Source organism: Dermacentor variabilis, chromosome 10 (assembly GCF_050947875.1).
Source record: "Dermacentor variabilis isolate Ectoservices chromosome 10, ASM5094787v1, whole genome shotgun sequence".
NCBI classification, from domain to species: Eukaryota; Metazoa; Arthropoda; class Arachnida; order Ixodida; family Ixodidae; genus Dermacentor; species Dermacentor variabilis.
In genome coordinates this window covers 16,471,482-16,498,289 of record NC_134577.1, presented here as the reverse complement: position 1 = coordinate 16,498,289, position 26,808 = coordinate 16,471,482, and the positions used below count along the sequence as shown (strand labels likewise).

The window sequence follows — 26,808 nt, the reverse complement described above, 5'->3', positions numbered from 1 at the left end:
ATTTGGACCACCTCGGGTTCCTTAACGTGCACCTAAATTTAAGTACACGCGTGTTTTCGCATTTCGCCCCCCATCGAAATACCGCCACTGTGGCCGGGATTCGATCCCGCGACCTCGTGCTCAGCAGCCCCACACGATAGCCGCTAAGCTACTATGGCGGGTTGCTAATTAAATGCCATTACTCCAGGAAAAAGCAAACAAATAGCACAAAATCGCAGACATGCCATACATTTTCTTTTTATTTCCGATGGCATTACATATATGGGATTTAGCGACCAATCTAGTAGAAGGAAAAAAGGGCTACAGCTATCAAAGCATGGTAAGACAAAATTGCAACAAATAATAAAGCAAAAAGGCACAAACAAACAAGGAAGTTGAGAAAATAAGCAAATTAAGACAAATATTCAACCGATGTTTGAGGAAGATAAGAGCAACAGAGGTCACGTGAGCGTGTTTGCGTGCCCGGCGTTGTCCTTGACCCTGCAAGCTTCCTGTGCCTTTTTCTTGAATATCAAAACGCTCAACATACGCTAATACTCCCATGCCACAGTATGAATACTGCGCGAAGTATGAACAATAATAGAGCATATGTGCTGCAAGAAAAGCTTCAGAGGCTCACATAGGGGCCATTTTCGCCGTGTACATAGTGCTATAGAGGCAACTGGATGAATACGAGTGGCATACGCGTTTTCAAACCTCCCAACAATCGAGTTTTTTAAAACATAATCCCACAACGCACGTATTATAAATACCGTGGGCACGCGTCATCGCGTTTCATTAGTCGATATCACACTGCGCGGAGTGGCTATAAAACGCGTACAGCTCGAATCTGCGCTTCGCGCTTATCGCAATTCCACGCCCCCGTACGAAATAGCGCCGACACTTCGACATTCTCGATCATAACTCTCGTGCTCGCTTATGTACAACATATATGCGCTTTCTTTCCGTGGCCGGAATGGCGCAACTCGTCGTTTGGCCAACTCGGCACGGCTGCGTGGCCTCATTTGCGAAAGATTCGAAATATGCCCGATCTCGGCATCCGCCACTCCCGGATCGACTTACAGCGAAAATTCGGCAGGCTCTCACACACTCCTCGTCCCAACCAGACCGCGCGTCCGATTCGGCCGTAGCCGCTTTTATGACGGCCATTTCGCTTCATCCATTACAACCACTCTTCTCTCGAGACTAGCCTGTCCGTCTGTGGGCTGGTTCCGAGCGAGGGTTCCAACGCTCTCGCACGGCCCTCCTCGGGTCGGTCGGTCCCGTAAGAGCTGCTTTCGCCTTTTTTCCAGCATCGGTGGTTGCGTTTCTCTCTTAGTGCCATTCAAGGAGTCATGCCAGAGACCGGGAATCAGCCTCCCCCGGACGGCCACCGACGCGTCCTGTCTCTCACGGGGGTCAATGTACCCCGGGGGGAACATAACCGTTGGTCTCTTATCTCGACCGGGACAGGGGTTTCGCACTCTCCGAGCCCGCCGCAATAAAGGGAACAAAATGTCCGAAGGAGGCAAAACAAGAAAACAAATAGCGTGTTTGAGAGTCGGCAAAGAGTCGGTTTGGTTTGTAAGTGCAGTGTACAGTCGCTGTGTATCGTTGCCGTAGTACACTCGACCATCACTAGTGTATTTGGTTTGTGGTAGTGAAAGCAAGAGAAAGAAAGAAAGAAAGAAAGAAAGAAAGAAAGAATAATGTGGGAGCAGCAACGGAAGGCGAGTGTCTGTCGTTACTGGAGCGAGTATATGTGATTCGGCCCGGCACATTGCACGTGTTACGGCGTGGACAATGGCTTCCGCGGAAGGGGGGTGTAAATCAGGAACGCACGCTAGCTGCCCCTCCCCCGCCTCTTCACCACTGTACGCCATCCTCCCATACGTATTTAGTTTATTTGCGCTTTTTTTTTCATTTCTCGCGTCACTGGTCAGGCCATAGATGACGTCACTTCAACTTGCCGTGGCATACATTTCCGCTGTCTTTGTATCTTTGCCCGTGTTTAGTTATTCACTTTAAGTGGAGCAACTCGACGTCTTTTCTTTATTTTATTTTTGCGAGAGCATGCATTGCGCTACCAGTGCACAAGGTTGACCTTACGTTGTCGGTTTGATCAGGCGATCAGAGAGTTGAGACCTTTGGCTGATACCGTTGTTGGCGTGGTTCTTCCTATCGCGAACTCGCGGTCATTCGGCTTTGCAGGAGTGCCTGAACCGAGCGAATTTCTAGTATTTGTCCTGTGCACGATACGCCTTCGTCCGATATCTATCGCGCGCGCATTTGTTTGATATAATAGAAGCTCGTGTTCCTGATACTGACACCCTGCAGTGTCCCAGCCAGTGTCCCGCATGCTGGAATAGAACTGACAAATTCAAAAACGCTGTCGCTTCCTCATTATTGTGCTTGCTGCGAAAGGCGTGAAAATTTCGCAACAAATATATACGTACGCATGGATCTATTTCGTAACTAACGGCTATGTACGGCGGTGCAAAAAGCACGCAGTCCTCGTTTTTATACAATTTTGACGCGAAAGCAAGCCTTCGAGCCTTACAATAAAAGGTGAACGCTAGCGTTCCCACTCGTCCACCTCTTAATTACTTGGCCAGCTATTGGCGCCATCAGCGCCTTTGGTTATTTGTAAATTCAAACATATATTTAGGTGAAGAAGCCAATTTAACGTTGACGAACCTAGATGACGGCGCAAAACGAATACCAGTCGAAGAATAATTTAACGTTTCATACTCGTTTCATAAGATCTCGTGTTGACATATATTGTATACAAGGTTGGTACCGTTTATTTCTCGAAATTTAATCTTGTTTTATGTTTCTTTGTTTCTTCTTAGTCTATGCACTTGCCTTATTTAATTTTCTTTCCTGTAGTGCTTTTTTTTATCTTAGTATACAGACGTTTTCTCAATTACGATCTTGAAGATCGCGTCTTCAGTAGCCAAATTGCTAACACTATTCCTACAACAAAAATGTCTGAGTGTATCTTTTTTTAATAAGACGAATCTAGTTCCCCTGCAGAAGTATCTGCGTTCAAAAGCAAGCGATGATGAATTTAACGGTATATAGTAGTGAAAATTTTAAGTAGTTGCTAATTCCTTTTTTTGTTCTCGCTCTGTCTCTTTTCCGATATTTGCCGTCTATAAGCTCATCTTTACCCCCGGAACCAATCCGCTTGTAATGGCAGCTTCGGTGCGAGCACCTATTTACTAGGACTTCTTATTTCTCTTGAAGAGCCCATTGGCCCCTTAGAAAACGAACGCATTGGTCGATGCATGGCGCGCGTGCGCGTGGGCGCAGCAACATGTCGCAGGAGCTTCACAAGCTCCCGTCATCGTCGAGCTCGTAGTCTTCCATCACCAAGTGGGCGACTTGCTCGTCGACCACGTTCTCGTCTTCAGCCGGGGTCCCGCCTTCACGCCGTTTCCTTTTGCCAAGGGTTATCGGAGTCTGCCGGGGACTCTGCGAAGTCGATTGCCCGTCACCCATTACTACACGTTCGTCCCACTTTATTTTCCCCCTTTTTCTTCCTTACTGTTTCTACGTTTCAACAACAATAATAATAATAAAAAGAAGTTAACATCCCCTGCTTTTTCTCTCATTTCATAGCTCCCGCACGACACACGTACGACAGTACGGGTGCTGTCGTATGCGTGCTGTTTTGTTTTCGTCTTCAGCGCTTCTTAAGAAAACTGTCAAGATGAACGAATTTGCCTGAACCAAGGTATCGTTACAACAATTTCATCTCGCTTCTTACGAAAGAATCGCCTTATGGAAGGTGATCCTTGAACCGCGACCCTATTTTAAGTCCACTGCGGAACGAAGGCTTCTATCGGTCATCTCCAATTACCCCTGCATGCGCTTCCCTTCCCTTGAAACCAAGGGCGTAGCAAGGAGGGAGGTGGGGGGCACATTGGGAACTTGACTCCCCGTCCCTCAGGAAATTGTGTACCAGGGTACCTGCCATCAAACGACGTGCGACATCACCCACCGGCCCCCTCCCCCGATCAAATGCGTGCCCTGCTTTTGGTATGGCGGGAAGCGAGAACATTAGAAAACGAAGTTAAATGTGGCACAATAATTTACTCTCGCAAAAGGAATCGCACGCGGTCGTACAGTTCTTGTTGTGTATATACGTGTCAACTTCGGTTTTCGCAACAGACGGGATTTGACAAGCGGCTGTGACAGTGATGTCGTGTACCACGCAAGAGTGATGGACTCTAACTGATGATGTGTGTGCTATGTTATATGCTCTCTCTCTCTCTCTCTCTCTCTCCCTTCCCCATATTTCATCCCCCCATCCCGCTCCCATGTGTAGGGCAGCGAACCGGTTGAGCTAAACTGGTTAACCTCCCTGCCTTTCCTTCTCCACTTTTTCCTTCGTTCCTTCCTTGCTGACTCCCTCTACAACACTGTGAATAACGACGGGCATAATTTCCCGCATGACCTGCTAACTTGAAGCACTGGTAGTTTAGAAAGTGGAAGCTTGGCGGATAACCAAGAACTCGAAAATAAGCTAAGGTCAGCGTAACGAGCGATGGAATGAGACATTATAGGAGTAACCTTAGAGAGGCAGGGAGGAGGCAGTGCGAATTAGAGAGCGAACGGGAGCAGCTGACGCTCTAGTCGATGTTAAAGGAAGAAGTGTAGCTCAAGGTGGCGCAATCTACAGAGCACATAAACAGTGGCCTGTTCAGTAACAGAATGAGTGGCAAGGGAAAGTATACGCAGCCAATGAGTGGCGTAGGATTTCTTTAGAGCTGAGATCGGGCGCTGTTGGGGATTTTTGTGAAAGAGCTTTCAGTTGCTTTGAGGTACACACACTCGCTTGTGGATGCCCTTTACTGCGCTTGACCGTTCTTCCGCAGATGATTAAGTGCGGCGGTGAGATCACCAAACTTGTAGCCTTAGGGCGGAGTGAGATGGCACTATACTGAAGTAACTGGAGATTTCCGCGTGAGAATGCCTTTGTTTTTCATCTGGGCATTAGAAACGCCAAGACAGAATTTGAGAGCAGATTTAATGCTACTAGATCGACGACCATTCGTCCCGGAAAATATAGTCAGGTTAATGGCCAATAACGAGACTTCAGCGAACAACACCTTTCGCTTTAGAGGTTTTCTGAGAAAACGCAAGTATCCTCGATTTATAGTAAACTTTAGTGTCCACTGAAAAATACATATATCATACAAGTATATGCTTGTTCGTTAAAGTTTATGTGGTAGGTTAGTATGGATGAAAGTTGACTTGTTTATTTGTGAAACGGAACTTCTTTGTGTGCTCGGTGAAAATGCGAAGCACATATGTTCACATTTGCAACTGTATACATGTTCACGTTCTGTGGGTCCCTGAACTCATGTAGATAACTTTGTGGTATCGCTGACTGACTGTACTTGTGATACTTTTGCGCCGCATTTTGTAACAAATTTTATTAAAATATTTTTTTTGCGAAGCGACGAGAGGGGTAGGCGGTGCCAACTAAATGCACAAACCTCTCCTATTACATTATGTCAATGCGTTATATATATATATATATATATATATATATATATATATATATATATATATATATATATATATATATATATATATATATAAAGACCAATGATAATGACAGGCTTCGTCATTTGATTCACACATACAGGTAGACGTTTTATCGAACTCCCGTGGAAGCAAAAATCCACTCAAATTTCGCACTTACGTCGATGCATGCTGCGAGAATGCAGAACGCTTCCTCTTGAGAGATATTAGCCGGCAGCGAGTTCTGCAAAATGAAGAGCACGTTGATGAGCATTTCTCGTAAATCCACGTAGCGCGCGCTGGAGCTAGTATCCTCAGAGGAACATATTATCTTGCTCCACGTATAAATTGAATCAGCCATAAACTTATGCGCCCACTCGAGCTGACTGAAAATAAGCGCAACGATGTCGAAAAGCGTAGTGTTGCGTCTGATTAGCCTTGGCGTTGATATCGGCTTTATCGGGATATCGTGCATTCTTTGCCTGGCTTCGCAGCGTTGAGGAAAAGAAAGGCACACGGATAATAAAAGAGAAAGTTTGCGCCCTTTGCGGCTTATTTTATCCCTAAGCAATAATCGCCATGTATAGCCTTTCTTTCTTTAACACGCTGTGTGCCAGAAACTTACAGGTCACAAACGCCTCGCGTGTTATCAGCGTGACATGGCATTCTTGACAGGAAAGTAGCGAGCGCAAAGTTTGAGAGAAAGCAAAGGCAAGCAAGGCAGGTGACAATTACTTTTAGGGTACAAGTTACACCTCAAAGGGGGTAAACTTTTTTTGTAGCTTGAATGAACGATATTTGTAAGACGGAGGATTGGTGTAGAAAATATGAAAAGCGAAGGATTGCAACATCTTCGGTCCCGAGGCTTGCCATTTATTCTGTCGCATGTGTTTACTCCACGGAGGGAACTCAACAAGTTGAATCGTGTGAATTTTCGCTGTCCTCGCCTGCCGAAGCTGATATTTCTTTAACGCATTGATCATAATAGATTGTCTTGCGCTAAGCTTCTGTCGGCCGCCTTAAAACCCGAGCTAACTAAGCAAGTAAGCGTTGTTTGCGAAACGTGGCCACTGTGAAATATTCCGTGTCACATTGCGTTTCAGCACTGAGGGAGTGCGTTATATTTCCGATGAAAAAGGCATCGTCATCGCACGCAGATCCCATCGACCAATGCAAACTTATTGCGTCTGATTAGTACAAGGCACTTGCGGCAGTTTGCATTCACCAAACGGTCACTCTAGCTGCAGGCTGCGTTACCTGGCACGCACGTTACTGAAGAAGGGTGCGACAAATAGATTTAATTCGAATTTCATTTGGAACCTCGGTCTCCGGCAACGCTGACTATGGGCATGTATTAGCGTGAAATGCAATATAGAAGACTAAACATTTAGAGGAAAGAAAAGTGCAACCCGTAAGCGAGCAGCCCAGGCGGACAAGGGAGCCGAATATTTAAGTACAAATCTCGAACTGAGGACGCGTGGTGTATCATTAGACGCCGCTCCTTTCATTTCGAAACTGTCTGGCGCGGAGAAAAGCATGCGCTATCAAGCCGAACGCGGTCGACGATGGAGAGAGAGCTGGAAGATTAAGCGTATGTCGAAAATGTCGGTGAAAATGCGTGGTTCCCGCACATGTCCTTTTCGACTCCAAGTTCGCGGTGCTGGTCCACAACCCATTGGCGTCATTTCATCGGGCAGTTTCTTATGGGACACAAAACACCAGACTGCCTGTTTTCATGAATCGACCGCGTCCCTCAGTTTTCTCTCGTCTCCATACGGCCCGGCCGTTTTCCTATTATTCTGGACACCCTCGGGCGGTTCCATTTTCTTTTCCTCTGCCCGGCATTTCAGCCTCGTCAAACCATCCTCGAAAGCTTCACCACCACAACTCCCTCTCCTCGGCCCATTTTTTTTTCTATGTCTCATTTGGAGATCTTTGGTTTCAACGACTTTACTGTTTCCCCTGACGTCCGCCCACCCTCTGTCCGAGAGTTTTTTGTTGCATTGTTATATTTTTCTAACGCTTTCTTCAGATACACTTTCTGCCGACTGTTTGTATTTTCGGGTCCTCCCAGTATCCAAATATACGGCAAACGCAATATTTCACAATCAAGTTGTCAACTCAGATGCTATATTTTTTTTTTCTTACTCGCGCCAAACTAGTTTTATTGCGTGCAGCGCGTAAATGTTCTCAGGAAGTAAGCGGCCAAGCTTTCTGTATAGAGAAAAAAGGAAAAGTCTTCTGAGTTTATTTTTCGGCAAGTATTCCGGCTTATCAACCGGGCTACTTGCTGGAATGCAGTTATCGCGAAAAATGGCAATTCTCGCCCGAGTCGTGCCGCTTGCATTCGAGGATGACAGTTGTGATCTTGCACGCGCCTGCACTGCCTGCCCGAGACGTCCAGGGTTGTTGTTGCTGCTGATGTCTTATCGGACGCAATTTCCCGACATTGCAAAATGTATGCCTTCCTCTCTTGATGAGTTCGGTAGTCTGGCTCTTCACTTTTGATTTTGAGGAAAAAGATGGGGAAAAAGATTCTCGAGCACCCAGAAATATATGCACAATTTTCTAGGCTTTCTTCGCATTTTTTTCTTTATTCTTCGCTTCATGGAATGATTCCGTATGTTCACGCTTGACATTATATAAGTGTTGTCGGTACGAAACTACGAAGATGTTGGACGTCTGGTCTGCGCACATTTCAGGACGTTGGGCAATATTTTTGCACCCACGGCTGTTCGGATGCTGCGGCAAATATTTGTGTTTAATTTCCTTCCTTTCGCCGCAACACTCGCCATCGAAGAAGCAATGGCCGCTTTCTGAAATTACGGCTCACACTTGTAGATGAAAGTGTTGGTCTCGTCAACGCCTATGCGCTTACAAAAGACTGGACGCTCCCTTTGATGTAGTTTTCGCAACCGTACTACCTAAGCATTAAAACAATGCAGGTTCGCATGTCGGAGGGACCATAGCCGCGTGTCTGTCCAGTTTTCATAAAGTGCCGACGCCATCGACTTTTCCAGGAACAAATCCAATATGAGCATCCGCAGTCGCTTTGCACAAAGCCGGCACCTGTCGACACCCGAAATCAGTGTCACTGCCCTAGCGTCGGGGCAATCTGAGGCGGCTCCTATGTACAAGAACCACTGACGTCTTCCCTTCACTGCTAGCTGTTAGTGTAAACCGTTGAGGGCGACGTAAACGTCTACATGCAGTTCTTCGTTTGTAATTTCCTTCGACCTAAACACTTTTCTTTTTTTGGAAGGAAGATTATGTAGCTGGAAATTATGAATTACAGTCTGGATATCATCCACTGTACAGTGCCTGTGTCTCATTAGACCTTATTCTGTGTTCGTATCTGCGACTCGAATTCATGTGCCTTTCTATGACCCGAGTTCCCGACTGTATCGTGTAAACTGGATTTACGTTTCAGTGCGTTTTATGTGACTCTCTTTTGTGACTTGTCTTTCCCGCGTTTGTGTGAGATCATCTTGCGTTCGAGTGTGTTTTTTGTGGTCTCTGTCGTGAGTTGTTTTTAGTGCGGATCTGTCACGTGACAGCAAATGTGACCTTTAGGTTCTTGTTAGTTTTCTTTTCACAGAGTCGGCGTATTCTATATATATATATATATATATATATATATATATATATATATATATATATATATATATATATGTATATTTGATGTGAGCAGGGTGAAAGGGCAGGTTGTCAGCCACTCGTCTGTAACATGAAGCTACAAAGGAAACCAAATATTGGTTTCTTTTGACGCCTTTTGTTGAACCTTTTCTACATATGACTTGTGGCAAGTCCACCGAATCAAAAAGAAAATTTGGATTTCTCAGAACTTATCTGCCATATTCGATGTGTGTGGAAGTAACTAGTTGGCACTCTTTAAAGGCTGAGCATCTTCTAAATATTGTGTAATAAAAAAGGGAAGAAAACAAAATTAGTAGGAAGAGAACGTTTCTAGCTCGTCGTCGTTTAGTAAAGCGTGACAAGATGTCGCTACCAGCGTTGTTAATGCCAGTCATGTCTCTAGTAAACCGGTATTCCGTAAGCAGTAGCGCGTTAATTGACAAACTGTTACTTTCCATCAATAGCTGCTAAAGTCAGCGGCATCGTTTCGCTGGCGGACAGGCTCGGCGACCGCTAAGCCAACAAACCGCTTTCTGCTAAAGAATAAGATTTTTAAACGTGATTTCGAAAGCATGGCTGGGGACTTACCTGCTTTAGGCAGCCATTCAGCTGGAAAACAAATTCATTACAGCATAAGTGACAAACATTCACATCTTCAAGTGACGGTAAGGCATCAACATCACTATCGATATTAATATTTCTTAACATTTTCAACCGGTCATTTTCTTTTGAAACGGAGGGGGAGATTATGTGAAACCCCAGAAGAAATATACTCCTAAGCCTCAATGTACCCGAAATAATTCCCCATATTATCGTTATTATGAACCGTTTTCGTATTCGGGGACCAGGATGCGTATGGCATCATGACGCCGAAGGTAGTCGCATGTGAGCAGAACATTGTGATATGTCAGCGCTCCCTCCAACTCGCTCAGTCATGTGCAGATGCTGCTAGTTGAGATACTCGATGTAGCAGCCTATAGGAGACGACCTTCATGTTACGGCAGCAATCATGGGGCAGTGTGTGTGAATGAGGTAGACAGCATGGACTAACGTCTGTTCGTAAGTCATAGAAATCTCACTCACCACCGGGATTGTGAAAATCACTGGGAAGAATGTTTTGGGTAAATCAATGTAAGGACTTCATTCTTCATTTTTGTGAACGTACACATTCACGAATATGTTACGCTGAGTTTGTCACTGCCAAAAAAGAAAAGAAAGCACAGGGAAGGGAACAAGGACTCAGACAGACGAAGAGCTTCGCCGGTCTGCGTCCCTGTTCCTTTCCTTGCATTTTTTGCCAGTGTAAAACTCATCGCAGCGTAATCAGGAACTAGGAGGAATATTGAAATAATAAAAAGAGCTCATGAGCGCAATCACACTAATTTAAGTTAGGGCACAGAATGCCAGGGTATTTAATTGGGATTCTTGGTTACGTTCTGCATTTGGAGAATTTTCGCATTGAACGAAAGCTAAAAGCATGCCCAGAGTGTATTTAATACGGCTGTAAGCTGCGACAGTGCAATGTTTGTGACGCAACAAAATTTCAGCAGACGTCCCAAAGTATGATTTCCTTTCACAGAAATCCTAATCGAGATCCTGCACAAGTTCTCACGGCCGTGTCAGGAAAGCTTTCCGAGAGGAAAATCGCTGTAGGAATGAACACGGTATTGACCGTATGATTGTCCAGTAAAAAGGGAAATAATTTGGTTATAGTGTCATACTCACAGCGGTGTTGTACTTCTGCTGGTTGCACAAAATGCATTGGCTCTGAAATATAAAACACATGCTTACGTTTTATGCGCTGCTTTAGTAACTTTCGCTATCTGAAATACTTTTTTGGCTAGATTCTACATAAAGATCTTATTTTCGTCACAAAATCCTGCTCATGTAACGCGAATTTAAGGAGGGGGTACTTATGATGTAATGGACATGCAGGCAAGAACAAAACAAGCAAGACCCTCAGCAAGAGCAATGTATCCGAACTAAAATGTGTAGACGCGTAGTTAAATATGGCAACGAGCGTGTCAAAGTTTTCTTAATTGATGATGTGGGATAGGATGGAGTAGCGTCCTGAGAGTACCTGCTTGGTCCCGAATGGTTATGTCTGTCTCATGACATATCAAACTCATCAGTCTGAAAATGTAACCAGCTTGTACCGTGCTCAGTTATACTTTGTGCCCGGTACTGCCAAGAATGCTTACCTGGAGCGAGGACGCTTGAGACAGCATACAAAACCTGACGTTTGCCTGAAAATCAAATCAGAAGAACCTTTCAAATATCTCATAACAGCTCTTTTGCAACTTCCTATTATCTGGCTATTAAAACTTTGAATAAGTACTCTCAATCAGCTTCCCAGAGTTGCGCGACATGCTATTGTCAGCTCAGTAAAAAGATAAGTGGAACTTGTCTACGGTAACACTGGGTTTGGCTAAACAATGTGTTCGCCCATTGGCTTCTATATTTTTCTATAGAATCTTTAGAGTTACAGGCAAGAATGTCTACAAATGGGCTTGACGACAGCTGCACTGATTTCCTGGGACGCTATTTATTCTATATCATACCAACCAAGATGAGCCTGCATTTGGGTACTGTTTAGCCGTTTATTTTATGTGACGCATAATAATGTCGAAGTTGCGAAGCTCCGCCTAGGATTTAAGATCTCAGACTGCACTGCTTGAAAGAGCCACGAAGCGTAATTAATTGGTGAATAACCATATAATCTTCTTAAGCACAATGAGGGTTCAATACGAACCTAATTAACAGTACTTCATGCAGCTAAGAAGCATTCAGCCATTGTTGTTAGCAGCAACATGCATGCAGTCATACTTTATTCTTCTAGGGCATTCAGAGAGCGTATCTATAAGCGATAGACGCTAATTGTGCCTTCTTCTTTTTTTGCTCTCTAAATACAAAAGCTTAAGTCGGATTTAACTAAGATATTTCACAAATCATTTGCTGGAAGTGTGCTAGAATCCTTTCTCGTTAACCTGAAGGTTCCTTCATTAAAACGGATGTAATTATTTAGCCCTTACGTAACGCCGTGTTTTCATCTCGCGCTGTGCGCCATCGATATATCATCTGTCGCGACTGAAATGATCGTTCCAAAATCGCTCGCTGTCTTCCACCTTTTTGATCATGACTACTGTTGCCTCATTATCGCTGAACGTACAAACATACATGCCCATCACAAAAAGAGTAACGGACGTAGGCTAGTAGTTGTCTGCTGAAAGGAACATGTTCACCCACTTTAGCAGGAGATGGAAAAAAAGGAAACAAAAGGAATGAACACCCTAACACATCCCATGACACAGGGTGTGCGAACTACAGAAGCATCTAGTTCTGTGGTTAAGAATTCCTGCAGTATATCCTTGTGGGCCTCGTATTGAATTCAGACACGAGCTTTAAGAAATATTTACTCGACGCAATTCGAGATACATCAATTTGCTGAAATAAGCTTAGCAGTATTGAGCCAAGAAAAGTCGGGAATGTGTACGATCATGTGCTCGACCATTTCGCTGTAAGGTTTACAGGCTGGACACGAAAACACGTAGTCTTCACCACCGCACGTTCTTTGTGCTGAAGGCGATGTACGACATTAGGATGCTGCGAAGCTCAAGTCAATGTAATAATTCTGCGGCAGGCGTTTCGTGTTTTGTCTGCGTTATCAACCGGCACCATGCCAGGAAAGGCTATAGAAAAGAACGAAAAGCCGCGTGTATAGCATTTCTGCTCGTTCTTGCACATTTCACAGACGGAAAGTTAAAATTAAAAAAAACGACTAGGCAGTTTCACTCGAAGGGCAGAAAACTGACAGCAGTATCAGAGAGAGAGAAATAAACTTAATTGTTAGACCAGGCTTTTTGAGCCCAAAGGTGGGTGGCTCCACAGTCCAGGTAGCCATGGCTCACTGCCGCCGCCCGAGCCCTGTTCACCAACCGTACTGGCTGTCAGGGCCTTGCGTCACCAGCAGAGCCTCCGACTGGTCTTCCGATTCTTCCTCCATATCCGCTTCTTCCTGCTTGTTATCGCTTGGTGGTTATGATGACGGTGGTACTTCGCGGTTATTTCTGCACTCCAGCACCATATGGCGCAACCTGTTGGGCGTGTCCGGCGGGCATTATCAAGGTTTGTGCTTAAACACCTCCAGCGGTTTGGCGAGTGTACACGGGTGCGACACGTCGGAGCAACATAGTAAGGAAGGCAGCTCCCGCTGACCAGAAGGAACAGATCCCCGGCAGCTACAAGGCGTTTCGCAACGCTGGCAGGATGAGTAGCAAGCTAGTGGCAGGCGGCCTTGTAGTCATTGCAGCTCGATAGGGGACGAGGTGTGACGGGCCAGGAGCCATCGGCGATAGTCAGCGCAAAGCGAAATGTTAGACCACTGCCCGGTACCGCTCACACCAGTGCACACCCACCAGCAGCAACGTGAGTGGGCTTATTGTGCGCGCGCGCACGAAACGTTAATGCTAGCCGCCGAAGGTACAACCCTGGCCGAACGCTACGCAGGCTCAGCCTAGCCAGCGTAGTGTCAACGGTGCGTCCGCTTTGCTGCGTGTTTTTTTCAGCCAAACGCACTGCGCCATGTTTGGAGACACTTCCTCTCATAGAGTTGTATGGAACCCTAGGTGCCTGCTCTGAGCCTCCGCGCGCGTGCTGCGCATGCGCCGTCGAGCGCGAACGCACAACAACGGCGGCGTCGACGGCGCAAACGCACCTCGAGCGTCCTCAACGAAAAGCGTTTTCTGCATTTCAAGAGCGCGTTGAATTTAAATTGAGCGACGCTATATATGAACCATGGACTCCGAGAAACTTGGAGGCCGTGTACGAACGCCCACGCAAGCGCTTAGGGCCTGTGGGTGCCTATGAAGGCTTCCTAGCTGTACAATCTCGCGAAAATGATAAAAATAACGGGACATATTACTCGGAAAAGCCACTGAGGCGTACGACAGATAAATGTAAATTGTTGCGGTGGCTCGCGTATTTCTTCTCGGTTCGCATTATTGCAGCCAGTAAATTAAAACGCGCGCGTTACGTGCGAAATTCATTATAACCGGGGTTTAGCTGCGCATATGCGACGATTCTTCTTGAAATATTTTAATGATGCCCGCACGATTTGCCAGAGGATATTGAGCACTGTAGGAAGTATTTCATAGCTATATGAAGAAAAGTATGGCTCCACTAGCAGGTTGTCCTGACGTCGAACCGTTCAAAAGGAAACCTTGCCTTATAATACGTATTCTGCAAAGCGCATAGGCGTAATCGATGTACTTGAAACGCCTAGCTTTCTTCAAGCACAACAAAATGCTTGGCAAATATGCACATCATACGTGCAAGTATATTTAATGTGTTCTTATTTCATTATTGCTGATTCGCATCCTTTGGAAACTATTGGTATCTGGGTCCATGTACCTATAACCTTTTTCGTGCCAGCTTGCGTCACTGGGTGGTTGGTCTACGGTTTAATGAATACATCAACGTGCTGCTATGCTTAGGGAACCGGTTTCAAAACCAGCCGCCGGATCAACATGGTTGTCTGGATATGTGCCACTGAGTGTGTGCCATTCTTCAACGAAAGGGAAAAAAGATTGCTTTAAAATTTCTCCGGTGTGGGGCGAGATCAAACCCGATTCATATATACAGGGTCCTTTTTTTTTTAGCTGCACCAAACTTTTTTAAAGATTGCCTATGGCAGATAGCACAATTCTAACCCTTGATATGAATTAGTCGATGAGGCGGCCATTACTTCTAGGAGAAATCAAAATGTTCAGTCGAATAAATAACGTAATTATGCTAAATCATTTTTTATTAATTCCATTGCGCCGAATATTTCAATCTCCGAATATATTTCAATCTCCGCCGCTGAGTTCGCACGGCGCATCCACTTGGAACAATTTCTCCGGACAGCACTCGTTCCAAGATTTTAATTTTCAAAGTATCTGACGAAACGCATTCGTGTTCCAGTTACTTTTTCAACACCTCTGTTTTATGCATTGAAGCGCAATAATAACTGCAATACTAATTCATTCCGACGGGCACTTTGAAAATTAATAGCTCGGAACTGGTTCTCTCCAGAGATTTCGTTCCGAGGGAAAATAAAAATCAAATGCAGTAGTCTGAATTCAATTCTACAGAATCTGGTGCAAACCATAAACTCATTTATAATCGCTAGCAAATTAAATACAGTGAGCATTCTTTTTTTTTCGTTCTAGAAGATCAGTAAACTTGAAAAATAGTCCACAGTATTAAATTTTCTCTTTATTTTTCTTCGTTATAAGCGTGCTCCACTCCATGCCCAAATCGCTAACCTTCAATTCCCGGCTTTATCACGAGCGCCGTACAATGTTTCTGCATCGATGGAATCCTTCGAAGCATGACAAGCAAGGTCTTTCTGTTTGCACAGGTAAGACTACTGTGGCGAAATTATCAAAGGTAATTAGGGGAATTGCGACGAAGCTTCCTGAGCACGTCCTGACCTTGGCACTGAATCCGTACCGCTTTCTCTACGTGACCCAGGCCGTTGAGGTACCCAAGCGGCGCAGTATTTAATGAGCGCTCATCTAAATGGAGGAAAGCTGTCTGTCACGTGGTTCACCGAAACACGCCGGTGACGAGGCGCAGGAGAGATTGCGCGCTTCGCGCTACGCTATAGTTAACGCTGCGTCACTGCGCGATTTTGTGACGCCGTTGTTAGTACCAGGCGTTCCAAATTTACTGATGACTTACCACGCGTGCTTTGATACTACGCGTGCTCATTGATACTCTCATGTTTTGATTTTCATCTTTTTTTTTTTCAAAACGTATACTTCAAGAAGCACCTATACTACTGGGTTTAATTTTGTGTGTATATGCATTATCCTCCATGAACTGAGTTATTATAGCGTGTTCTCGTACTCTTTTCAACATTTTCACTTACTTACAGAACTATATAAATCCCTTAGTGCCTTGTACTCTATCCTGCGTCTTACTCTTCTGCAGAACTTAGCATTTGATCATGCTCTTGGATAACGGATATTTACGAGATGGGTGCTTTAGCACCTCCTAAAGTTCATTCGTCATAGAGGTCTAGAGTTTGGATTGTGAACCACATGGCCCTATACGAGCAATATATAGCGCATGGCCTGTTGCGCCGTGGTTCAAGCTTTTTGTGTTCACAGATCATGTTATGTTACCAGCTGGAATGTGGCGCGCTTCGGTTCCTATACCGCCCTCGATGAATTGCGGTCGGGTGGAGCAGTTGCCGTAAACTTTTGCAACGCTACAGGTCCACCTGCAGCAAGCGATACTCTTCCTCCTTCCTTAGGCTGCTTTCAGTGTCGTTCAGTGCCTTCTCGTGTTTTAATTCTGTGCTATCGTGCGACGAAGAGAACAGCAGGGTCCACTGAAGCCTAATACCTATTTATTTTTTTAATGGACATCATATCAGAACAAGTTGGCGCACAATTACGCCGCCCGCTAATCCTTGGCTCTTAATTGTCTGGTATGTACCACGTGCATTTGCAACATATAGCATATAACAATATAGAGGATAGCTACAACAAAGTCGTTTTATCACATACAAGTCAAAATAGCAAATTGTTCACATTGCAAGGGCACTCTTAAAGCAATAAAGCGAACAGCAATAAATTATAAACTTAGGAATACTCAAGCAACGATAACCCCCCCCCCCCTCATTTATATTTGTCTAAATCTAAATGTCTAAACGGAAGCTTCGTCTGTGCGGTTTTCCTCTTTAAAAATAAAAGAAAGAAATTCTGGACGTTCATGTACCTAAATCACCACCTCATCTGATGCCTCAATCAAAAGGCACGAGCTTTCTTGCATTTCGCCCCCATCGAAACGTGACCGCGGTAGTCGGGAAACGAACCTGCAACCTCGAACTTAGCAGTGCAACGCCATAGGTACTAAGCTACCACAGCGTGCTTTTCCTTCTTTTCTTTTTTTTCCTTCTTACCTTTATTATACGGGCTGCATTGGGCTTTTGTTCCGACTTGCAACCCGGCTTGTGAGCCTTTGACTTGTGTTTGACGGCTTGCGAACTATTCGCGGGAACCCGCATTGGGTGTTTCGTGTAACGGTACTGCTTTATTCTTTGCAAACTCTTTCTCCTTTCATCGCGCGTTGGTGGAGCGAAAAAGCTGGCGCTTCTACGATATGCCAACATTATCTTGCATACATTTGTTGCCGAAAGAAAAAGCTGAAAACATTCGCAAGTAAACAGAGCTCGACTTTGAGAAGCAGCACTTTACTGCTAGTGTTCAGTTGATCAGCTAATCCAAGCTTACTACGAACTGGCTGCAGCGCTTCTTTCGGAATAACAAGTGTTGATTACGGAGCACGTAATCTTGCAGACTTGAGAGTTTATCAAATGCGAATTTCCCTTAATTGCGCGTCCCGAGTGTCAGTTATTGAATGCCTGATATAAGGACAGGTCGCGGTTCCTGTTATTTTTTATGGTTTTACCGATAACCTGCCATCTCTAACCTCATCTGCCTAAGGTACGTACATCTTCCTATTTAAGACTACACATAGTGTATGTCGAAAAAAAGTTTTACGAGCGGGAGCAATAGCTCTGCAGCCATCATTTAAAAATGTTCTTAGAACGACACAGAAGTAGATTGAGAATAGAGAAAAGCATACGAAGACCGTTTGCCGTGATTTATTTGCTGCATGGTTCTCCGAATGGCTGTCTTCTTGGAACAGAACTTTCGTTTAGTACCTTCCGCGCGGCGCGCCAAAATTATTCGCTTAAGAACGTCGGCAAAAGCGGCTACAAGAGACGCCCCATCATTTCCCGTGAGCCAAGACGCTCTGTGTGCGAAGAGAATCAACATGCAAGTGATGTAGCAAACTATCTATAACGCATGTCGAATCGGCACTCGTCGCGGGAAGTTTTCTTCAACATTTTTGTTGTTGCTTGCTAGTCCTAGACACCGCCCTTATCTGTGTACGGGCAACAATTTCTTCTCAAGTATGTTTGTTACATGTACGTCAGCATATTTTACTGCAGTTAACATATACCTTCAAGTGTTCACATATACCTTCAAGCGACTCTGCCGTATTGCACACTAAGATGTTTGTATGAAAAGCGTTCTACGGTCGGAAGCTACGCCCGTAAACTACATGGGGCGTCACAGTGGAAAGCTCGAATATTTTTACTACCTGTGCGTCTTCAATGTGGTGTGGAAATCACAGTGTGCGGCCGCTTTTTCCGATTTTGTTTCAATGGGCACACCTTGGCCGCGCATCATGCCTAAGACCTCACAAAAGATTTCAGTTAGAGATTACAGGCATGTAATGCCTTATGCGTCGAGAGAGCTTGAAATACCGCAGGGCTACCCCTACAAGGGACTCACACCTGAAGAAAAGTTACGCAAATGTTTGCCCTTCCGGTTGCTCTCGTTAGCTATAAGGGTGACCGTCGACGTCAACTATCGCATTCAAAATCTTCCACATGAATGTTCCTCTCAAATGTTTATTAACAACAAGTATACACCAATGGGCTCCTCCGTCCTAATTAATCATTAAATGTATAGCGATCGTGGTCATTTCTTCTAACGTGTCCTTATTTGGTAACGATTATTTACCTCATGAGTTAAACAAGACAAACTATCCTGTCAGTTAGCTTTAACTAGGTGTAACTGTCAGCAGCGGGTTCAGAAACTGCAGCCACGTGTCGACGAAGCAGCAGCACACCTACAACGCAGTTGACGAGGCGTGGCGGTGCCCTTGGCAAATTCACCTCTCGTTATAAAGGGTTTAATTGGGTGTATAATGATCAAACTTTAATCATCACTCATTATCTAACGCAGTACACTTTAATACAGAACACTTCGTATCAAGGGGGCGTTTGAATTGTATTCATCCCCAACTTAACCCGGGCACCTACAAAGCCCAGTAGCCTTACACGACTTCGGTGCACAAGTGCATAAATGCCGTATAGTGGAAACCACCTATAGACGGAGACCTTTAGTATTTGCCATCGCGGTGGTTCGCTTACTTCACTTCATGCTGTAGAAGTGCTGTCATCGTTACCAGTTATTGTGACTGCCTAAGCTTAACTTTTCAGGTAAGCGTCCCTTCAGGCTCAAGTATGCCAAATCAACTTCTGTTATATCAGTTCTGAATATCTGCAATGTTCGTTTATTTAATTTAAGCGGAGAGGCGCTTCAGAGATCTACTTTAGTTACTAATAAACCTAACTCAATGAAATTATCACAGAGTATGGAGTTCAATCCCTTATTTTCGCATGTACTTTTATTTTTAGTTTTTAAATATCTCATTCGCTTATTTGCCTGTGACCACAAGAAAGTGGGAAAAACATGCTAGCTTTTGCAAAGTTTTTCGCAATATATACCAGGCACAGAAGAGTGTTATAAAGTGCCACACAGGGTGGTTCTTTTTTCTTTCTTTAGGTGCACCAAATATATTAAAGATCGCCTATGGCAGATAGCACAATTCTAACTCTTGTTCTAAATTGCTCGGTGAGGCGGTCATTACTTCTACGAAAAATCAAACTGTTCAATTGAAAAATTAAGCAATCATGCTAATTAACTTCTCTAATTAATTAATTTACACCACCTATTTCAATCTACGAATTACAGCCGCCGAGTTCGCAAGGCGTAATTGGAACGAATTATCTGGACAGCACCAGTTCCAAGATAGAGTGCAAATCTACAAGCCGACCACGGTCACATGATCTAGGTGTAACTGTATCATGCCGACTGTGGCAAGAAAGCAACCCATCTATATGTTTTCGTCCCTTTGGACGATGTGAATTGCAGACATAGAGGCGTTTTGCAGTACTGCCGCCAAATTCTAAGGACTTACACCGGACTTCATTTCAATAAAAGTCTTTCTCTAGCTTTCAAGTGCTTAAATCTGCGTCTCTTGTTACAGCGTGTTTCTTTTCTTATAAACGACCTGATTACAGCGTAATTCATACTGAAAAAAAGTAAGTGAATTGCGGTGAGCGTTATCAAATAAACAAAGTAATCGGTAACTTATAAAGCTACCATAGATATATTTATTTCGAGTAATCGTGTACATGTAATTCGCCATGTGCAAGTCCGGCATGTGCAACCGAGCATGTACCGCTCTCCAATAAAGAAAGAATCCTTTAAAGTTTGTCCTGTTCTGGGCGAAATCCAACTCGCATCACACGGGTTCTTCAATCACAGTAGCCCGATGCTTTAGCGAGCTACGTCCCTCCTTTGTTCGCCATCGATCAAGAAGCCCCTAGCGAATTTCGAATGACATGGTTTTTTTCGACAGCCTGGGAAGCCGTCTTCTCGTTTCTTCCACTAAGCTCTTCTATCACTCTACGGCTCTCAAGACTGACAGTTGATGCGCCCTTGGCACTACGCACACAATATAAAAACACTCACCTGATTCAATCCTCCGAGGAAAAACGCTGTCGCAACCACCGAACAAAGGGATAATGAAGTGACAAGAGTTTTGAACGGTGGAAACACCTGCAAAAAAAGAAAAACATCAGAACAATTACTGACTGACAATAGAAATTGGAAACGGTTAGTAGCTGGGGCGAAAGTAGCACTAGGGCGAAAGTATTAATAAGGCGAAAATAAAGGCGAAATTGAAGTAGAAATCAATGGGTTCCCTTTTTTCAATCATTTTAGTTGAGCAAACCTTTGTCCCACTTTCTCGCCTCTTGCCAATAGCGAGGCGTATGAGCTTAGCGCAGTGTTCTCCTTCGAGCTGAAGACAGGTAAAAGGCATAATCGCTTTTCCTGTTTCTTGTCGTCACAATCACCCTTCTTTGCCAATAGATAGAGATAGTGTAACATCGTGTGGTTGGTTGGCATGTTGTTGGTAACGTCCTGCATTCACATGCCAACTCGCGCGGTATTCAAAATGCAGTTCATATGTGTCGTTGGTGACGGGAGAACGTCCTAGATTACATTAAAGCCAATTTTAAGGAAAGCTACCGATTAGAATATACTTAAAACACTTCCACGCAGTTTAGATTGTATCCAACTTGATATCTAGGATCAATATCTTACTTAATCGCTTCCGATTTAATTCTGAAAAGAATCTGCTCATAATCTGTTCATTCGGACAATCTGTTCATAATGCACAAGGGGTCTCCGGAGGATGTGAAGCCATGTCTTCGGCAGCCATTACTTAATAAAAACGGCATCTATCTCTTCTCTACCACCTGTCTCTCTCCACGTGTGACTCAGCTTTCTTCAAAAGCGTCGTTAAATGGTTTCATTGTTTCTCTGAATGTGTGTATCCATGTATCAAGAAAAAGACTTCATCACTGAAAACATGCTTAAGTGGCATACTACGGAAGTAATCATTGACACCAAAATTGCAATTTTATTGATCAGGGAATTTATGTATGAGCGGAGCGTTGGTAAGCAGATACCTGGAACGCTAGCATTTCGGCCATCTCCCCAAAGACACTATTCTCGGATTCTACTTTGTTTAATGTCATCACCAACACATCTTTTTAGTCCTATAATGAAATTCAGCTAAAGAAACCTCCATCATTATCACCTATGTCCCGGTCACTGTAAGACAGGGTGCTTAACACGCCCCCCCCCCCTCGATACCCCAATATTCCCTACGTCAACACAACCCATGCTATGCTTTCAGATTTCTTAATAACATACCGTCATCTTTTACATTTTACCATTGTCCCTTCTGTCATGCAACTATTCAGGTGCCTGACAACACTGACACCACTTAAGTGATGACCTGAGCCGCAATATCCAATCGTCGAATCGAAACATTCATGAGTGTTGTAAGAACAGATCTGACAAACACATGAATAAGTTGGAAATTTTCAAAACACAGACTCGCGTTTCAGGGACAAACAATAAAAAATTCTGCACTTACGTTGCAGAAATAATTTACCTTGACGTGTCGCAGCTATTTCGCATTTCAGAAACTCTGTTATTTGAATCGTGAGTAACTGCAGTTGTTTAACAAAAAGTAGGTTACGGTCAGGCACCGCGCCAAGGAAGCTTACCCGACGTCTCGTCTTGCAGGAGCTGCAGTACTTCCATCCCTATAGCGCAAACATATCACCTGCTGAAGAAGCGTCGCGTTTACGGGAGTCTGGTAATACTATAAGCGCCACTAACCGTACTTGTTTTGTCAAAAGTAGGTTACGCACTAGCGCCATGTTACAGGATGCATGTCGAGCGGCTTACCTCCATTTGTGGCCGCATCTCCATTGGGGTCACGAGTCGAATGGCTGCAAAAAAAGGTGCACCACGCCGAACACCAGCCGCTCAAATCCGGCGTGCCCTCTCCGTCCACTTTAGCCGAACACGATGAAACCATTTCGAGGTGTGTGTGTGTGTGTGTGTGTGTGTGTGTGTGTGTGTGTGTGTGTGTGTGTGTGTGTGTGTGTGTGTGTGTGTGTGTGTGTGTGTGTGTGTGTGTGTGTGTTTGTGTGTGTGTGTGTGTGTGCGTGTGCGGGGGGCGAGGCGTTCGTGTGCGTGCGAGCTTATTGCCAAAAATGAAGATTCAAAATAATCGTACGCACAGCATAATGCGTCATATGACGGGTTGCGTGTATGTGTAATTCGGTTGCGAACGCGCATTCACGCTCAAAACGTAAGCTTGTAACAAATATATGAGAAACTACCTATACATAGACCTGCGGACGCCAGATTCGAACGTAGAACATGTTAGTGCATGTCCATACGCTTTTGCATGTGTCTGGCTTTGTATTTGCTTGTGTCGGTTGCGCTTTGAGAGTATGTGATGCGTTAGCTTGCTGGGCGCGCGCGGAACCGTCGTCCACGTGGTCAACACGGTTGCATCTCTGCCTGCCCTCATAAACTCCGTAAAAGAATATCCAGTCTGCGACTAGCCCGCCAACGCATTGTGCTGCGACAAAAAGCTTGGAATCACGTTATTCACTACATGCGCCACATCCGTTCGAAGCGCTTGCGTTCTGCCCGCTTTGCGTGAGCGCTTTTTTCCGGCCAAAGCGTGGTCCCTTTGTACGCTATCGTGGCCCTGATGTCCGCCGCTCATGACGCAGTTGGATCGCCTTCCCCACTTTTCGCGCTCGTAGTTTCGTCCCTTTCGTATAATTTCACTTCACAGTGTCCCACAGTGGGGTTTTCTTTCTTTTTTTTTTCAGGAAGCGCGCAGTGATATTTTTCGTATGTTCGACAATGACAGTGACCCTTTTATTAGTGTTGAAGGACACAGTGAGTGGTCTAACGTCTACAGAAGAATGCAGAGTCCATTCACACACGGAAGCTGCAAGACTTCGCTTCGAGAAAATTATTTTCGTTTTGGCGTTCTTTCGTTGAATGTTTCAAGCTTTGTTTCATAGCTTGCTTCAAGCACAAGGGTGAGAACAAGTGAACGTAAAATTGAAAGTTGAGTGAACATATTCCTCTTGTGGCCTTATGCACTCGACTGAAGAAGCTTCGCGTTCGACAACACTTGTTTACAGGCAATGTAAGCTGGCGCAGTGGAGCCGTCTCCCCTGGTTGTGCGTTGTAAAGCTACGCTATAACGAGCACTGTTTATCTTCACAATGAAAATAAGAAGCGTCACGAGAAGGTGATGACATTAACGCGTAAACAGTGGGCATCATCCATGCGGATATTGCTTTTTTTGGGGCGTAAACGAGCCTTTCTCGACAAACACGCGACCACAAATGCGCCACTTTAGATTTCAATTACGATCCTGCGTAACCCTCGATAGAGGAGCAGTTTCTCTCTTTCTTTTGTGGTAGCCGCTCGCTTTCTTTCTTGAATGCCCCGTGGGCATCATTAGACGATAAATGGCAAAGATAAAATATTAACGGGAGCCATGAGAGTAATATTTCAATAGACACATGTTCAAGAGCACTCGCTCTGTTGTTCGCTATGCGGCGACACGAAGGACGTGAAAGGATGAATGCCCGTCCCCCCGCTGGCGTTCCATGCAGTGAAAAGTGTGTCGGCTTTTGCCGAATGGGTGTTTACAAAAAACTTGCCGGTCCGTACCCCGGTTTTTCGTTCTGCTCGTCGCTGGTACTTCTCCACAATGATTTTTGTGTTTCGCTTGTTTTGTATTTGGCTTCTGTGTGACGGTGGGTCGCTTTCGTTGCGCGGTATCGCTCGGCGGAGATTCTGTTGACACAAGCGCACTTTGGAGACCTTCATTCGCGGCACGTGGATCTGTTATAAATGAACTTTGTTTTTTTTTTTGCCTAGTTCCTGTTTATGGCCGTGACCAAAAAGATACGTGGCGATTTTTGAAAGCTTCTCGTGTTTCCTTTCTTTTTCAGCCGCCATTAATTCACCGCCATTAATCCCACTTTTCATTTCAACACGGGATATCCGACCGGAACCTGATGTAGTTAGGTTCCCTGTACTTGATATACGTTGCTCACCCTTCCTTGAGCTAAGCCAATATCCTGCAGCACAAATGCCGGAAGTGGCATGTGCGCAAGAACCAGGAGAAATGAGTGCTCTCATCATTTCTGTCTCGTGAGAAGCTGTGGGATTGAACGGCTGAGCTTCAGTAAAGTTCACCTTGTTGTTCATCAATCAAAGAACTACGTTATAACATTCGCGTATGTAAGGCCAACGACACATGTTTGAGCATCGTCATTATCAATCTAAATAAAGATTTTGCGGGATGTAGGTGTTTCCAAGGCACCTTCGATTAGTTTCGGGCAATGGCAGTCAAATCCACGCTATTAGCACATGCGTCCAAATGTGCCTTCGGTGCCTTGACGGCATTTTGTGCGTAATTAGTGACTGTGGCTACGTGCTACAACATGTGGGGTGATTAGCCTTTCAAGTCTCTTACTTCTCCAAATACTCCTTGTTCATCGAGTTGAAATCAAGATACAAGTGTTCCATGTCTCCACATTTTGTGCTTCAGCGGCTTCCAGCTTATGTCATATCTGTTATGATCGTGCTCAAATCGTTTTCATCCTAAAGTCAACACTGGCTATCACAATTATATAATACCTTATGTGAATACGCGAAAACGGCATGCGCAAAAAAGAAAGAAAGAAAACACTCTCAGACGGTTTTAGAAAAACATTTCCCGGAGGTCCTTCTATTACCTTTGTGTTTTTAGTTACAGAAGACAGCACCTATAGACGAGACAAAAGGCAGATGACACATATGGGTGCAGCGTTCGTATGTGTCGTTTACTGCTTGTCCCGTCCGTAGGCACTGTATTCTTTAATTTCCAGAGTACGCACCAACTTTAAAAAATAAGCACTTTGTTGAACTACATGTGTTTCGTTTTGTTCTTTTGTTTTCTCCATTTTATGACAAACTTTTCAGGTTGACAAGCCTGGTTCAACATGATCATGAGTGGCCGGCACACTGTCACTTTAGATATCTCGAGAAGCTCCGTTAGACGGTTGAAAGCCCGTGAAAACCTAACGATGACTTAGAAGGCTACCTTGTGTAGCTGACAGTGCAGCGATGTTTATCGGTCTTTTACAATAACAATTTGATGCCTCGCCGACAGGAGCCACACTTGTGTGATTACAGTGAACTGCCTTCACCGACAGGAACGACGCTCAAGTGTTTAACATCAAGCGTTAACTGCCTCCCTGATTTATTTTTGTATTGAATTGCATAAACGCCGTCGGTGATAGCCTTTCGAGTTGACACAGCTGCATGCTGACGGCTGCTAAATTTAAACTGAGCTTCCGGACCCTATGAAACTGAGTACGCGACATTTCATTAGCACGTGAGGCAGCTGCTTATGACATCTCGTCAATCAGTCTGCAGTATTTCAAGCAGCACGTAAACAGCTTTATGCCTGGCGCCCGTGGGATTGGTTTTCTTTGACATGGCATGCTCGTTAATTTTCACCTAGCAGGGATGCTGTGAAACAAGGCCACGTAAGTCACTTCTTCTATATTTTGAGGCTTGGATAAATTTGGGGGTTTCACTATCGCTTATGGGTAAAACTTGATAAAAGTTTTCTGTACAGTCAGTGTCATACCTGGCCCTAATACGATACCATGTTTAGGAATAACTAATCATGTTTTCTTTGATCGTGAACGCAATGCTATACCCACCTCACTGAAGAACAAGCGTAAGCTAAAATTGATTTTAGATCTGAATTGATTCCTGCTTAACCTCCTTGTTTCCGGTTGTACAAGACAGAGGTTCACAGAAAGAGGGAGGCCTGAAGTTAACAATTTGTGATGTCTAAAACATGGCGTCTATGACGTGTCTACCGCTGCCTAATCGCTTCCAGCGAATGTAGTTACCGAAAGCGAAGCCTTCGTTATCTGTTTCTGTTACTCAGAGCCAACCATCAGTGGGGCGTGGATTTGAACACCACCCGTAGTGTCCGAGCGAGAGATGTGACAGGCTGAAATCCACGTGTCGGCAAGTAAACTTGTCTTCGTAAATTTTTGTCATTGTTTCCCCGGCGAGGCAAGTCTCGTTTGTGGGAAAGTTGTCTGGAGCCTCTGACATTGCTTGTTTTCGACCAGTGTTGATCCTTTACTACTGAATTCATGAAACAGCTCTTATGGTTTGTTTTGAAACATTAACGGTTTGTTTCCCTGCTCCATAAAGGCACTGCGTGAAGTTGCCCCGGTAGAATGGTGGCAAGACGTGTCATTGATACAGTTATTATAAGCGCTCGAAGACTGCATGTTTCGAACACAAACTAAATGTTTGTGATTCGAATGACAGT

General features: G+C 44.6%; 1 protein-coding gene across 1 annotated transcript; it reads right to left on the bottom strand.

Annotated features, from left to right (window-relative positions):
- Positions 1–221: 221 nt before the first annotated feature.
- Positions 222–22,440, bottom strand: LOC142560020 (uncharacterized). Its single transcript, XM_075671766.1, has 7 exons — positions 22,329–22,440; positions 20,535–20,621; positions 11,352–11,396; positions 10,876–10,917; positions 9,739–9,759; positions 5,696–5,758; positions 222–3,456 (listed from the first exon to the last, which is right to left on the bottom strand). The coding sequence occupies exons 1-7, from the start codon at positions 22,350–22,352 to the stop codon at positions 3,313–3,315; spliced, it is 426 nt and encodes a 141-aa protein (XP_075527881.1). The 5' UTR covers positions 22,353–22,440; the 3' UTR covers positions 222–3,312.
- Between the last annotated feature and the right edge of the window lie 4,368 nt (positions 22,441–26,808).

Excerpts from the sequence above, each read along its gene's own strand:
- LOC142560020 (XM_075671766.1), bottom strand. The coding sequence starts at position 22,352 with ATGGAGATGCGGCCACAAATGGAG. Across the intron at positions 9,760-10,875 it reads AGCAGAAGTACAACACCGCT|CTGAATGGCTGCCTAAAGCA; the intron begins GTGAGTATGACA and ends TTTGTTTTCCAG. Across the intron at positions 3,457-5,695 it reads TTCTCGCAGCATGCATCGAC|AGTCCCCGGCAGACTCCGAT; the intron begins GTAAGTGCGAAA and ends TCGACTTCGCAG.